Below are 15,051 nucleotides of genomic sequence, written 5' to 3' on the forward strand. Positions count from 1 at the left end.
TGTTTTAATCCTTAAATTAATAAATTTGAAACTAGTCCTTAAATTAATAAATTTGAAACTAGTTTGATGATCAAGGGATCCAATGTCAGGTTTTCATATATGACAAACATATTAATGTACTCACTTCTACCATATGAACTATATTTTATTAATATTATTTTATTTTCTCATATCCGTTTTGTATCCACGTGTATATCCACATACATATATTTGCATGTATATCTGTATCCATATCCGATTTTAGCATATATGAGGATGAGTTTTCTTTACATAGGCATATCCATATCCTTATCCGTATTTGTAAATGGCAAGCAAATACAGATATGATATGAATCATATCAGAGCCATATACAAACCGTTTGCCCCTCTGGTTCAGAGTTTACTTTGTCTTGAAACTCAGGAAGTGATGGATAAATAAACCTACATTCCTTCCATTAAGATAGAAGCACGCGCACATTTCTGAGACTTTATTGACACATCAATTTCCAACATCAGATAACTCTATGAATAAATGCTATTTCTACCATCTGGAAAACACTAGTCCATCGCTTAAAATTCTGAAAGATAACAAGACAGGATGAAGAACAAAAAAGACCCTTTCTCCACTAATAGTTCATACAACATTGATCGATGTACAGAACTGGCATCAACATTCATCAAGTTGGAACCTTAAAAAAATCTAAATCATTTATATTAAGCAAATGGCATCATCCAAATTGCGCTACCCAATCTCAAAAATAGCAACATATTATACATGAAATTAATGCATATAGTCGCATCATATTGGTTCCACTTGAAAACCCAACTACCAACCAGATCTCATATAGACTCCTGTCATGAATTTTGCAACCAAGTCCACATCCTCTCTAGCATTCGAAGTTATTGATCAAGGTCTCGTCGCAGGGCAGCATCTTCATATGTATTCATCAATAATGTATCCACATTACATATGGGTGAACACTTCTGTTATCTTCCAATCATATTCTAGAGAAGGGTTACCTGTGTTTGCATGTTTAAGTCTCTGAATAGGGTATTACCATCTCTTCAGAAGTCCTGTTCATTCTTGTTTCTTCCCTAGGTATGTGGTTGGTGTAGCCTCTTCTGGTCTAGTGTTTCGGTTGATGAGCTCAAGGTGCCAATTTTGTTGGCCCATGTCCTCCGAATTTAACTTTGATATGCGTAAGACTTTGTTGTGGTACTTGTAGAGTGTGCTTCTATGTCCAACACTTACGTATGTTATGCCTGCAGCTTCAATCTGACTGTACAAATGAGCCTGAAATATTCAACAGTAAGAATAAAAGGTCTCAGTAGCGAATATTACATGTAAGTTACGAAATCATGTTATTTATAGTGATGAATGACATAAAAGTGCATTTCTGATATTTCTATTAAAATTTGACTGTTCAAAGATAAAAATACAGTAAAAAATTACAATGTCAAAGAGAGAGAGAGAGAGCAAAAAAAAAAAAACAGTCTCCATCGTCGTTTGCCCAGCAGAGAGATAATTCAAGCAATAAAACATTTATCTATACCAAAAGGAAAGACTTTTAATGCTAGTGTGCTACCAATGTACCTCTAGTTTCATAAGTAAAATCAAACTTGTACCCTATATAGGTCAACAATGCACTCATAAAATGGAACTTATTGATTCAGAAATAGATACTCAAAATTTCTTACTTCATCAGCATATTAATTTCTGAACCTGAAACTCATCAAAACGTATTCTGCTCACGTTAGATGTAAGTTTTGAGTAAGCGACTAACATGCTGACACTTGAAATGTAACCAGGAGATGCGAAAGAGTTGTTTATCATCAATACCTCATTGGCTTCATCTAATGCACTAGTAGATTCATCCAGTAAAACCAGCTTCGGTTTTGAGAGTAACAGACGAGCAAATGCAAGACGCTGCTGCTCACCAAGTGAAAGCACACTAGACCACTCATACATGGAATCCAGGCCATTGAAACGTGTCAAAATATCACCAAGACGAACAACCTCTAGCACCTCGATCAGATCCTCAGCCGTAGGCCTCTCTGATATGTCATGTTCTGAGTTTGATGCTTGCAACAAAAAGGGAAGAGAATCTGAAATGAATTACAGCAAATAGCCTCAGGCATACAACGATTCTGAAGTTTCCATTACCTACTATGACACAAAGACTAAAATTCTGCAGGAATTTGATTAGTAATGCTTTCTTCCATATACGTGGCTATACGAAACAAACTTGGTATTATCTTCTAGCTTACAAAAATTAACAATGGAAAGTGTTGAAAATATCGGTGGATAATGCATGAACCAACCAAAACCATATTGTCTACAATACATACAAAAATGAACATCATAACCACTGTTTTCAGTGAAGTTTTGAGAACACAATGCAGCAACCAGAAACCGCTAAATTCCGATGCATCAACACATTGAGCATGATGGAGAGCTAGATGTGAAAATACGCTATCTTATATGTTTTAAAACAAACAACGTTGCTTTAGGCAACTACTTGTTAGTTTTGGTATATTTTGTTCCATTACTTGCGCAGGTGATTCTGAAAGGTTAAATGGATTACAGATATAACTAGATATAAGTATAACTGTGAAAATAATGGCGGTTGCACTTACAAGTCTGTTTTATTGTACTTCAATACTACAAACTGAGTGAGAAAAGTCTTAAACAAGTTAATTGAGCAATGGGAACAAGTAATCAACAGGATTATGCATCAATCCCGTATGTACAGTGAAGGCTGGATTTGGATCCTCTCCACTACAAAAAAGTAGTGGAGAGACCACTACTTTTAATCTCAATCGTTGATTACTTAGCAGGTTGGTTTTTTTCCATAACTGCTTCAGCCACGAAAATTTAGCACCAACTCATCAGATCAACAACGGTCAGGTCTCTTGTGGTTTCTGGACTGAGCATACACCCTGGTGAATCATTCTGATTAGGAAAAGGGCTTATAGTGATGATAACTGTGATTAGAATTAGTTGTAGCTAATTAAGAGGATAGAGAGCACAAGTCCAGATTTAGATTAGATCAGATTACTCTATACCCATCTGGATTCCGTATGTACAATGTTTATGCTGGAAATTTCCATTGCGCTAGAATGGAACATGCTTTGCTTCCAGATCTGTATCTTAAACTGCTATTGCTCACCAACTTTCAACCTTTGAAATGAAAATGGTAGCCAATTTAGTTGTTTAACTCCTTATCAAAGAAGGAAATAGTCAATTATGTTCATAGACAAACCACAATTAAAGTGAAATATTACCTGGTATGTACTTGATAAATATGCATCTGCTTGATCGAAACAACAATGTAATGATTGTAAGACTTGGGCCTTTTGATCATCAGTTCCCTATATAATCTTTCAAAAATATATAATATTTCCGTTTGTAACACCATAATGCACCAGTTCTCATGCATCAAATATGATTAATATCAACGTTGCGTCAAATTATTTTTACGTATTTATACTCGTAGGAATCATGTGGGCCAGCAAATTATATGCCACATCCCACTTAAAACAATGTATATATGATCTCGATTTTGTTTATATTTATTTTGTTTGCAGGATGGCTAATGATATTAAATATACAGATAGAAGTCATAGCTGAATCTTGATTGTATTATAGCTTTTGCAATATACAAACAGCATACTATTTATTTCATGTATCCTTTGTTTGCAGGATGGCTAATGATATTAAATATACAGATAGAAGTCATAGCTGAATCTTGATTGTATTATTGCTTTTGCAATATACAAACAGCATACTATTTATTTCATGTATCCTTGGAGAATGCATTCCGTGATTTCTTTTTTTTTTTACTTTTCTATATTCACCTATCCTTATTGTATGTGACACCTGTATACTTACCGATGCAACCTACTTGTGACATTTGCCAATAAGGCATTAGGTTATGGACTAATATTTGGAATTTAGGATCACCCATCAAATTGGCTTTAAATCATACTGTTATCTTGTGAAAAGACTGATCAAGTCTTGAACCTAATCAACTACAAAAATAAATTGCCACTAGTTTAAACTCAGCTGTAATGACCGGATCATTGCCAGACTTCAGGTAAAAAGATCCAATCCAGATGTAACTGTTAAGTGACAACTAATTATGCAATCAAGTTTCATACAATCCTTTTACCATCCACTAGCAACACACGAATCTTTAAGACACTGAATTCCAAGAAACAAATAATTAGAGGGAGCAGCATGCCTTCCTCTATAACCTTTGCAGCTAGTTATTAACTCATGTAATCCAACAATACAACCAAATATCTAGTATAGCTATTGAGGCTGACAAGTGAAAAGCATAGATCTTCATGTGTATCAGTGTTCATAGGTTCATTGAACTAGTAAAGAATTCAAAGATTTGCTTCTAGAAAGGAATTTTTATGACATCAGCAGTGTGTGTAAACTTACCAGGCTGTTGAGAGTTACTTGGAGTAGGGAGTGGTTCATTACTCCATGTTGGATAAAGCAATTGTTGGCGTAGTGTTCCTAAAACCATGTAAGGCCTTTGAGGAAGGAAAAAGACATCCTTGGCTCTCTTGTTTCTAAGATCTGAAAGCTTGTCTACCTCCAAAATATTCTGTGCAGACTGTGCTCCAGAAGAATCAATATTTGAAGAGGCGGAGAGTTGACTTTGTGCTCCATTTGTTATGTAGAATGTAATATTACCTTCACCAGTATTCCACAGACCAGCTAGAGCTCTTAAGAGTGATGTTTTACCACTCCCACTAGGGCCCATCACCTGGTTACCAAGAAAAATCCTACTGAAGTGCTGCTTTCTGAATCCTGAAATTAGCATGAAGCAATTACGTAAATGCAAGAAAATCGCTTACCAGAAGGTGATCACCATTATATATCTCCAACGAAAAGTCTGTAATAAGGATGTTTCTGCTTCTTGGAGTTTGTAATGTCAATTTCTCAACCTCTAGTAATTTTCCACACCCACCCTGTGGTATAGATCCATTTGAACCCATAGAAGCATACATTACATCCTTATACAATATGTTAATCTTGGAGGAAACATCAGGCTTGGAGATGTAAGGAGATTGTCTATCATCCAAAACATCATCAAATTCACCTAAATAAAGAAAAGTAATCATGTGACGGTAAATAAAAAGAAAACTTAAGATTAGGATGTAATTACACTTGAACAATAATATTAAACTGTACGACTGCAAGCTAATCGCTTGAAGAGTATGGAAACACCATGTTATGCAGTAATTATCATTTATGGATACCCATCTATTATTTTAAACTTGGGTACGGAATTGGCCTGAAGAGAGAGAAATGGGTAGGGTCAAAAGTGGCTGTTTTTTATGTATCAGGAATCTTTGCATGCACGACTGGTGTGTGTCTACACTTGAACGTATGCGGGTGTGTGCGTGCTTAAGCGTGTGCGCGTGGGTCGTGTGCGCACTCGCGCATTTGTAGGGGTGTGTGCGCGTGCGGCGTACGTCGTTCCTGTCACCATCAGATGGTTAATAGTTTTCCTGATTCTACCTTTTCTATTCAATGATGTTAAGATTTAGCAGAAACTCGTCCAATTAAGGAAAAACAAAAATATAATTTCCAAATTCTAATAATGTTAACTGCTCAGTTTCTTATAGGTCAGGAAAAAAATCCTATTATTTATGAATTTAGCAATGATTTTTTCCAATTGAAACTAGCAGAGACAGTTGGGGAGTAAAAAAAGGTAAACACCCTATTATTGTAAGGGCTCAGTCCGGAAACAATTGATTTCTGATCTGGTTTCTACATCTAGGATCTGAGCCAAAGGGAAGAGATTTGCCTTTCTCTCCATCAACGAATCAAATTTAGAACTTAAAACAAGAAAGTCCAGCTTTAGTAATTGCCGCAGCGTGTCCCTAGAATTTTGGTGTTTAAACTAAACAATAGTTTCTTATTACTTGCATAAGCATTTCACAACCAGTCTCGAGATTTTTCTTTGTGGAAACAGATAGTAGTTTGCTCATTACTGCATAAAATGTTAAAAAAAATAAAAATCAAATCAAATAAAAATAATTAAAGGATTATCATAAGCGTAAACATCATATTATACTTTAGCACAAATAATATGATGCTAGTGCCGACAAGAAAGGACATGCTTGTAATAATATTAAAAGTCATGAAACCAACTTACCTAGGCAAGTATCATGAGGTTCGTACAACAATTTTAGTAAGTAACCACACAACCTTGATGGCAGTAAAATAATCCACATGATAAAAAGAATATCTTTACCTAGACGATCAATTACAGCTGAGAAGGCACTGATTGCCTGAAACTGGTACACAATGAGAGAGAAGTCACCAAGGATATGATTGAAAGCAGAGACAGACTGGTTGATCACTCCAAACTCAATTTTTCCAGAGAAATACATAGGAGCAACAACAGCAGCAGGAAGAATTTGAATCAGGTAGCGGTAACCACTGGTGAAGAATTCCAAATTTCGAGAAGAAATCAATAGTTTCTGCAATAAATCCTCCACATTAATACAAAATATTGGCCAGACCAGAGGTTCCCTGACACAGAAAGTGCAAACTAAATTTCATGCAGAATTTATGTTATGAAATATCTCAAAAGTAACTATATTCTGCTTGTTCCAGGTCATGCTGCTAAAGAATTTGTCAAGAACCATGCAGAGGACCCTGAAACATGGCAAAAGTGTCATGTCTACCACTTCAGATAGATCATACACAGGAACAGACTGAAAAGAGGGTTAATTGCACATATACCCTAAAGTTTCATCAATATTTAACTCCAGTATACTGAAGTTTAAATTTTCCCAAATAATATTACAACGTTTCACCCTTTCTCATTCATGGCTTCCATTATTGAACTAGTAAAGAATTCAAAGATTTGCTTCTAGAAAGGAATTTTTATGACATCAGCAGTGTGTGTAAACTTACCAGGCTGTTGAGAGTTACTTGGAGTAGGGAGTGGTTCATTACTCCATGTTGGATAAAGCAATTGTTGGCGTAGTGTTCCTAAAACCATGTAAGGCCTTTGAGGAAGGAAAAAGACATCCTTGGCTCTCTTGTTTCTAAGATCTGAAAGCTTGTCTACCTCCAAAATATTCTGTGCAGACTGTGCTCCAGAAGAATCAATATTTGAAGAGGCGGAGAGTTGACTTTGTGCTCCATTTGTTATGTAGAATGTAATATTACCTTCACCAGTATTCCACAGACCAGCTAGAGCTCTTAAGAGTGATGTTTTACCACTCCCACTAGGGCCCATCACCTGGTTACCAAGAAAAATCCTACTGAAGTGCTGCTTTCTGAATCCTGAAATTAGCATGAAGCAATTACGTAAATGCAAGAAAATCGCTTACCAGAAGGTGATCACCATTATATATCTCCAACGAAAAGTCTGTAATAAGGATGTTTCTGCTTCTTGGAGTTTGTAATGTCAATTTCTCAACCTCTAGTAATTTTCCACACCCACCCTGTGGTATAGATCCATTTGAACCCATAGAAGCATACATTACATCCTTATACAATATGTTAATCTTGGAGGAAACATCAGGCTTGGAGATGTAAGGAGATTGTCTATCATCCAAAACATCATCAAATTCACCTAAATAAAGAAAAGTAATCATGTGACGGTAAATAAAAAGAAAACTTAAGATTAGGATGTAATTACACTTGAACAATAATATTAAACTGTACGACTGCAAGCTAATCGCTTGAAGAGTATGGAAACACCATGTTATGCAGTAATTATCATTTATGGATACCCATCTATTATTTTAAACTTGGGTACGGAATTGGCCTGAAGAGAGAGAAATGGGTAGGGTCAAAAGTGGCTGTTTTTTATGTATCAGGAATCTTTGCATGCACGACTGGTGTGTGTCTACACTTGAACGTATGCGGGTGTGTGCGTGCTTAAGCGTGTGCGCGTGGGTCGTGTGCGCACTCGCGCATTTGTAGGGGTGTGTGCGCGTGCGGCGTACGTCGTTCCTGTCACCATCAGATGGTTAATAGTTTTCCTGATTCTACCTTTTCTATTCAATGATGTTAAGATTTAGCAGAAACTCGTCCAATTAAGGAAAAACAAAAATATAATTTCCAAATTCTAATAATGTTAACTGCTCAGTTTCTTATAGGTCAGGAAAAAAATCCTATTATTTATGAATTTAGCAATGATTTTTTCCAATTGAAACTAGCAGAGACAGTTGGGGAGTAAAAAAAGGTAAACACCCTATTATTGTAAGGGCTCAGTCCGGAAACAATTGATTTCTGATCTGGTTTCTACATCTAGGATCTGAGCCAAAGGGAAGAGATTTGCCTTTCTCTCCATCAACGAATCAAATTTAGAACTTAAAACAAGAAAGTCCAGCTTTAGTAATTGCCGCAGCGTGTCCCTAGAATTTTGGTGTTTAAACTAAACAATAGTTTCTTATTACTTGCATAAGCATTTCACAACCAGTCTCGAGATTTTTCTTTGTGGAAACAGATAGTAGTTTGCTCATTACTGCATAAAATGTTAAAAAAAATAAAAATCAAATCAAATAAAAATAATTAAAGGATTATCATAAGCGTAAACATCATATTATACTTTAGCACAAATAATATGATGCTAGTGCCGACAAGAAAGGACATGCTTGTAATAATATTAAAAGTCATGAAACCAACTTACCTAGGCAAGTATCATGAGGTTCGTACAACAATTTTAGTAAGTAACCACACAACCTTGATGGCAGTAAAATAATCCACATGATAAAAAGAATATCTTTACCTAGACGATCAATTACAGCTGAGAAGGCACTGATTGCCTGAAACTGGTACACAATGAGAGAGAAGTCACCAAGGATATGATTGAAAGCAGAGACAGACTGGTTGATCACTCCAAACTCAATTTTTCCAGAGAAATACATAGGAGCAACAACAGCAGCAGGAAGAATTTGAATCAGGTAGCGGTAACCACTGGTGAAGAATTCCAAATTTCGAGAAGAAATCAATAGTTTCTGCAATAAATCCTCCACATTAATACAAAATATTGGCCAGACCAGAGGTTCCCTGACACAGAAAGTGCAAACTAAATTTCATGCAGAATTTATGTTATGAAATATCTCAAAAGTAACTATATTCTGCTTGTTCCAGGTCATGCTGCTAAAGAATTTGTCAAGAACCATGCAGAGGACCCTGAAACATGGCAAAAGTGTCATGTCTACCACTTCAGATAGATCATACACAGGAACAGACTGAAAAGAGGGTTAATTGCACATATACCCTAAAGTTTCATCAATATTTAACTCCAGTATACTGAAGTTTAAATTTTCCCAAATAATATTACAACGTTTCACCCTTTCTCATTCATGGCTTCCATTACATTGACATCAAATTTTACCCCTAAAAAAAATCTCTGCCAAAACTCCTTCCCTTTCGTTTGTTCCTTTCAATTTAGGGGTTTCCTTTCCATTTTTATTGTCAATGTTGAAATAGGGATAATTTTTTGCTATTGTACAATACCAAATTTCAGTGTTCTAGATTGAAAGGAAGAATAATAGAGAATTCAGAGGGATTTCTCAGTTTAGGTTATATAAGTCCAAATGTTATCATGTGATAATCTTGTGTTGTTTTCTAAACAAAATTTTGAACGGTGACATATGAAAGGTATTAAAGTAAAAAAAAACTTTGTGAAACTTTGGGATATTATTTAGGAAATTTCAAACTTTAGAGTATCAAAGTTAAAAATCTTGAAACTTTAGGATATTAAAGTGCAACTAACCCTAAAACAATTGGAATTCTTACAGCAATAAATCTGATAGAATGTCTCAAGCAGAAAAAAGAAGATTCCGATACAGATCCTGCGGTAATTTTAAGTCCAAGTAACATTAAGCAAGCACATATCACAAATTGGCCCTCACCAAATCTAGTTTTCATCTCAACTCATAACATGACAAATTCAATCATTAATTCCCTGCACATGCCCATTGGCTCTTTACTAAACCTTTTGTCCTCCATATTAATTAGTTTTAAAGCCTTCAGAAGATGTGGTGATCTATGTGACACATGTAGAAATAAGAACATATTAAACTGAGTTATGCTGTGATGCTGCAACAGTAGATTTCTACGTCTATCTTTCTAGCAGATTCAGTAAGGGCTTGTTTGGATTGAGGGGAATGAGGGTGAAGGGAAGTTAGGGGAACCATTCACCTCCATTCACCTTGTTTGGGAACACTTAGGAGGTGAAGTTAATTCACCCTAGTTCCCCTTGGTTCACCCCCTAATAGTATAAAATTTGTTACCCCCCAAATTGGGGTGTAACCAAGGGGAAGGGAACTCCCTTCCCTTCCCTTCCCTTCCCTTCCCTTCCCTTCTCTCAGTTTCCCTTAACTTCCCTTCACCCCCTGCAAATCCAAACAGGCCATAAGCTAACACAAAACGTCAAGGCCAAGTCACTTTGCGAGCGAGAAGTCACCACTCAATGAAAAGAAGCTTATTTCATAGTTACGGCTCCAAATTTAGAACTGACCTTACCCCGTGCAAAATGAATAGTAGCCAATGCTAACTTGGGAAAGACAAGGTTGAAGATCAACAAATAACAGATAAAACCGCTTAGCTACATCATAGATCTAATCATCAAGTTATCACCCCCATCCTTGCCATAGTGGGTAGACCTAACCATGTCTAAACTGAACATAACATTGATGAATCTTTATTGGAATATGTAAAACATTCCCTACTATCAATACTGATCAACACTTAAATCTGTATCTAAGAATTGTGACAACTGCTCAGCCATTGTCATTATTTGATAGAATATTAAATGCAGCTTGTTGAGAGCTGGAACAGGGTCATTTGAAAACTTAAACGAACCAATTTTGATCAAAAGTGTAAGTTCATTAAAAATAATTGAATGGACATAAACAACCACCCTTCCAGCTTGCTTAACAGCTGGTCTATTAAGTAAAACCTGTTTAGCATAACTGTTATTGAAATAAAACTGAAATAACTTCTATAGTTCCATCTCCAAAATCAAATGTAGAGACATACACTTAAGTTTTCAAAAGCCCTCTTGAATCGATCCAGCAAAAGTTGCCTTTCATTCTCCTCACCACCATAAAAAGCAATTGACTCAGCGTTTTCTCGAACCCGTACAAGTGCATAGCGGAAATCTGCTTCCTTCTTCTCTTGCATAAAATTTAAAGAGACTAGCCCCTGAAAAGAGGTGCAATTTTTGATTAAAACAGAGAATCAAATCTTCGAGAAAACTAAACAACATACAAGCAAAGAAGAATGTATTAGTGTCACCTTTCCAAGAAACACACTAACAGCCGTGCCTCCTAGCGAGTAAACAATGAGTACAACAAAAAGTGGTGGATAAATCCCAAATAGGATATTACTGAATGATATCAAGTCGACAGCAGCATTAAAGAGAGTTAATGAGAAAGCAAGTGCAGTTCCAGTAAAGGCACTTAAATCATCAACAATTCGCTGATCTGGGTTGTCAATTATTGATTGTGACTGAATTTTATAAAATGTCTGGTTCTTTAGGTAGCGCTCCATGTAGTAGCTTGTCATCCAAGACCGCCATCTTAAAGAGAGAGTGTCTTTTGCATAATCTCTTAGGACAAAAAACTGCAAGCCACGAAAGTATGCACTCATAAGTCATTAGCTTAATAAAGAATGAAATATGTGAAGGGGGCTCAGAATAAATAATTTCACATGCAAGTATACTTTCATCATGAAGAAAATGATGGAAAGAGAGAATATTCACGAGACAAAATAGTGAATATGTACATCACAATGCATGCTAGAGAAGATGATGGGAAAAGAGAATACTCACAGGACAAAATAGTGAACATGTACATCACAACCTGTACGCAGGAAAATGTAATCATGTCATACCACTTTATTTTTCTGTCAGCAACATATCTGTTCTATATTGCCTATAGCATCTCGAGACATGGAAAGTTAATTTGGTATAATCTTTTAACTTCACCAGTAGTTAAGATAGTTTATACTGTCATGTTATTTATCGACACAAAGAAAGTATGTTGGGCATTCATAAACATTCATTGGCTATTGCCACTAATAAAAGATGCTCCACTGAATCACTGGCATCGACATGTAAATTTCCTGATATGTATTGGTTGAGGCTTGGTAAATAAGCTGTGCCTTAGTTTTTCGCCCCTACTATACACCTTGGTCCAGTATTTTTTCCATCAATCAGAATCATTTAGTTTATTGTGACATTTGGAAGACCAGCCTTAAGTCAAAATATTGCTCCAATCTAACCAGATGGGGACAGATTCAAGATGTGGAAACACTCTAGCCATAGTTTAACATGGAGGTAAGTTTGGAAAGGTCAAATCCTGCCGTAACGTACACTACTGCTAAGTTTGTTAGTATACTTCAGCTTCAGAAAACCATTGCTTTTTTTCATTATGTTTTATTTTGATAGTGTACAAACCTTAAGTTTGTGGCTTCAGACAACATACAACACTTTTTGAGGTGCTTCACTTGTATGGTGTGTCTTGCCTCGCATTCAAGGCATTTAACTAACACATGGTACAGCCACAGTTCATACTTGACATCGTGGAATCTTATCAAGTTGTCTTCACAACATTCAGCATATTCCTTGCTCTTAAGGTATGTATGTTCACCAAGCAACATCCTAACTTGGTAGGCAATTCCATGAAAAGCTATAAGTGTCCATCCTCAGATACAAGATATTTCCTATTCTCTATGTCATTCTCCGCAATCATGTCCTAACATGGATGAGTAAAATGCAACTCATGCAATAAGGCTTAAATGTTCTTACCCGCAGCCATGCATCTTTAATTTGGTTCTAAAACTTTTAATAGCATTTCAAATATTGTTTGAAACTGCTTTCCATACATTGTTAGAATAAAATTTTTTTTCTTTCCTTCTAGGACGCTTGAAGCCACTGTTTTAAATATCCCAAATATATCTGATATATCGGTTGATATATCTTGTACAAGGCTTGCCGCAAAACAATATGGTTTCAATACCCTTCACTGTTTTTTGGCAATTTTTGGGCGATATATCCCAGCATAGCCGATAGTTCCTTTTATAGGGCATGCGCCAAACAATACAATTATGAAAATTTTCTTTATTGTTTTTAGCAAATTTCCAACTTTGAAGTTTTTAGCAAAATTTTAGAACTTTTCCCAAAATAAGTTTCTATAATTGGTTAGTGATCCTAAATATATATTATTGGCATTTTTGTATGATTAGAATATTATATTATATATGAACATCACCCAATATGGCATTCCAATGTTTACTACATATCCTCGACAGTTGCAATCCGATATTGATTTTAGCCGTCTGATATTTTCCTCATATCCGATATTTAAAACCTTACTTGAAGTGCTCATGTAAAGGATTTGGAAGTATCTTTATCAGGATAATATACTTCCTCTCATGTACAGGAGCATATGTGTCCGTTTGGTTAATGCACATGCATGTTCATTTGCATATGTATATGATTATTCCTTTGACAGAGAACAATTTAGCATGAGAAGGGACCATGGGAAAATTTTGAGCAATTTGTATAACTAATTATAGCCAACAATGAGGTGCTCTAATGTTTTTGCTTCATGCAATTATGTTGCAGAACTTTGAAGACCATAAGATAGCTGAAGCGAAAACTCTACCTTATTGGCCACGACAAAAAAACTTCAACCAAGAAAAGTGTCCAAATAAAAGAAGTTTGGGAACTTACAAAATGATACACAAGAAATGAGTCACTAGAATGAATCAATTAGACCTTAATCCATATGAAAAGATATACTGTAGGTACCCCTTGTTGAAATATTACTACCAAATGCATTCAGTAAGTAGTTTCCCATGGTAACAGTGGCACTAGAACACCAAGTATCTGTAAGAACTTGCTTCATACCTTGTTAGAAAAATTTTTGGAATACTCTTGCTCACGTCTAATATCCCACAACTCAACAGTTGACCTTATAGCTTTCGGGTAGTGGTTCTCCAATAGAAAGCCAGTGGGAGCATTTATCATGAGTAATACGGAAATAACTTCAGATGGAGTGACATGAAGGTGTTAATAGGACAACAGTATACCAATAGAACAATGAATTTGAGGCATTACAGATAAAATGAAAATTGTTGTCGATTTAATGAGATGAAAATATGAACTTTGATATAGATGAACAGTTAAAAGGATAAGCATTAAACACCAGCTGACAAGGAATACCATTGTTGTTTTTGTTGCATATTTAGATAAAATAGCGGGGCCAAATTACATGATAAAAGCTATAAGAGCTTATGAGGTCTTGTCAGCAGTTACTACTTTGATTTTAGGTAAAGATCAACTTCTATTAAGCATGTGCTCGTCATAATTAATTGTCTATAAGAAAGGGATTAACTACATAATAACTCTATGCCTACAAGGTTCCAGAAGTATTTGACCAAACTTCATTGCGCAACTGCCAACCAGACATCAATGACCAAAAATTTGGTTCATGGAAACTAGCCAAGGCATTTGTGGGTAAGGGACGAGCCAGTTTTGTATATGGTCTTAACTTATTCATCAAAGTTGTTAAAGCTCTTATAACTAAGAAGAAGCCAGCAAAAAATTCTTGGTTATAGTAAATATTGAATCAGGACATAACAGAATATTTCAATACATAATTCTATCATTTTCCAAGTAAAATATAAGTTAATAACCAAAACGCACTAAGATTATCTGCTTGAGTGAATCATGGCCATAAAATCTAAATGAGATAGATCAAACATATTGTTCTCTGTAACGCATTGCTTTGACTACAGCAAAATGCTTGCATGCACTAAATTTTCCATGAACAGTATAGCTGAATGAGCAAGGACAAACTGACCTCAGCTCAAGAGGCAGGCAAACCTGATTGTATTTTTGGATATAAAATTCAGATTTGCACAGGTCAACAATCTTCTTTAAACTTGGGATTCGGCTACAAAAAAATCTAGTACACTGTTTCTTTTCTTCTTCTTATTATTATTCTTTTTTTTTGTGGGTTGGTTTTTTTTTTGGTGTGTGTGTGTGTGGGGGGGGGGGGGGGGGGGGG

The 15,051-nt window shown here is 35.7% G+C and overlaps 1 protein-coding gene across 5 annotated transcripts in view; it reads right to left on the reverse strand.

The window, feature by feature from the left end:
* LOC109828844 (ABC transporter D family member 2, chloroplastic) overlaps window positions 579-15,051 on the reverse strand; it is a 15,008-nt gene continuing 535 nt past the window's right edge. For 2 of the 5 annotated variants that reach the window (XM_020395811.1, XM_020395812.1), the window contains exons 3-9: window positions 11,273-11,599; window positions 11,015-11,179; window positions 8,754-8,982; window positions 7,348-7,592; window positions 6,926-7,256; window positions 1,820-2,085; window positions 579-1,273 (exon numbers count right to left, since the gene is read on the reverse strand). In XM_020395811.1, coding sequence (XP_020251400.1) covers window positions 1,058-1,273; window positions 1,820-2,085; window positions 6,926-7,256; window positions 7,348-7,592; window positions 8,754-8,982; window positions 11,015-11,179; window positions 11,273-11,599 — 1,779 coding nt within the window. In that variant the 3' untranslated portion in view covers window positions 579-1,057. Of the gene's footprint in view, window positions 1,274-1,819; window positions 2,086-6,925; window positions 7,257-7,347; window positions 7,593-8,753; window positions 8,983-11,014; window positions 11,180-11,272; window positions 11,600-11,807; window positions 11,839-13,889; window positions 14,893-15,051 lie in introns of those variants that run through there. The other 3 variants (XR_002243875.1, XM_020395810.1, XM_020395813.1) reach the window with 3 other exon arrangements.

The sequence above is a fragment of the Asparagus officinalis genome, chromosome 1, assembly GCF_001876935.1.
Source record: "Asparagus officinalis chromosome 1, Aspof.V1, whole genome shotgun sequence".
In the NCBI taxonomy this organism is placed as follows: domain Eukaryota; kingdom Viridiplantae; phylum Streptophyta; class Magnoliopsida; order Asparagales; family Asparagaceae; genus Asparagus; species Asparagus officinalis.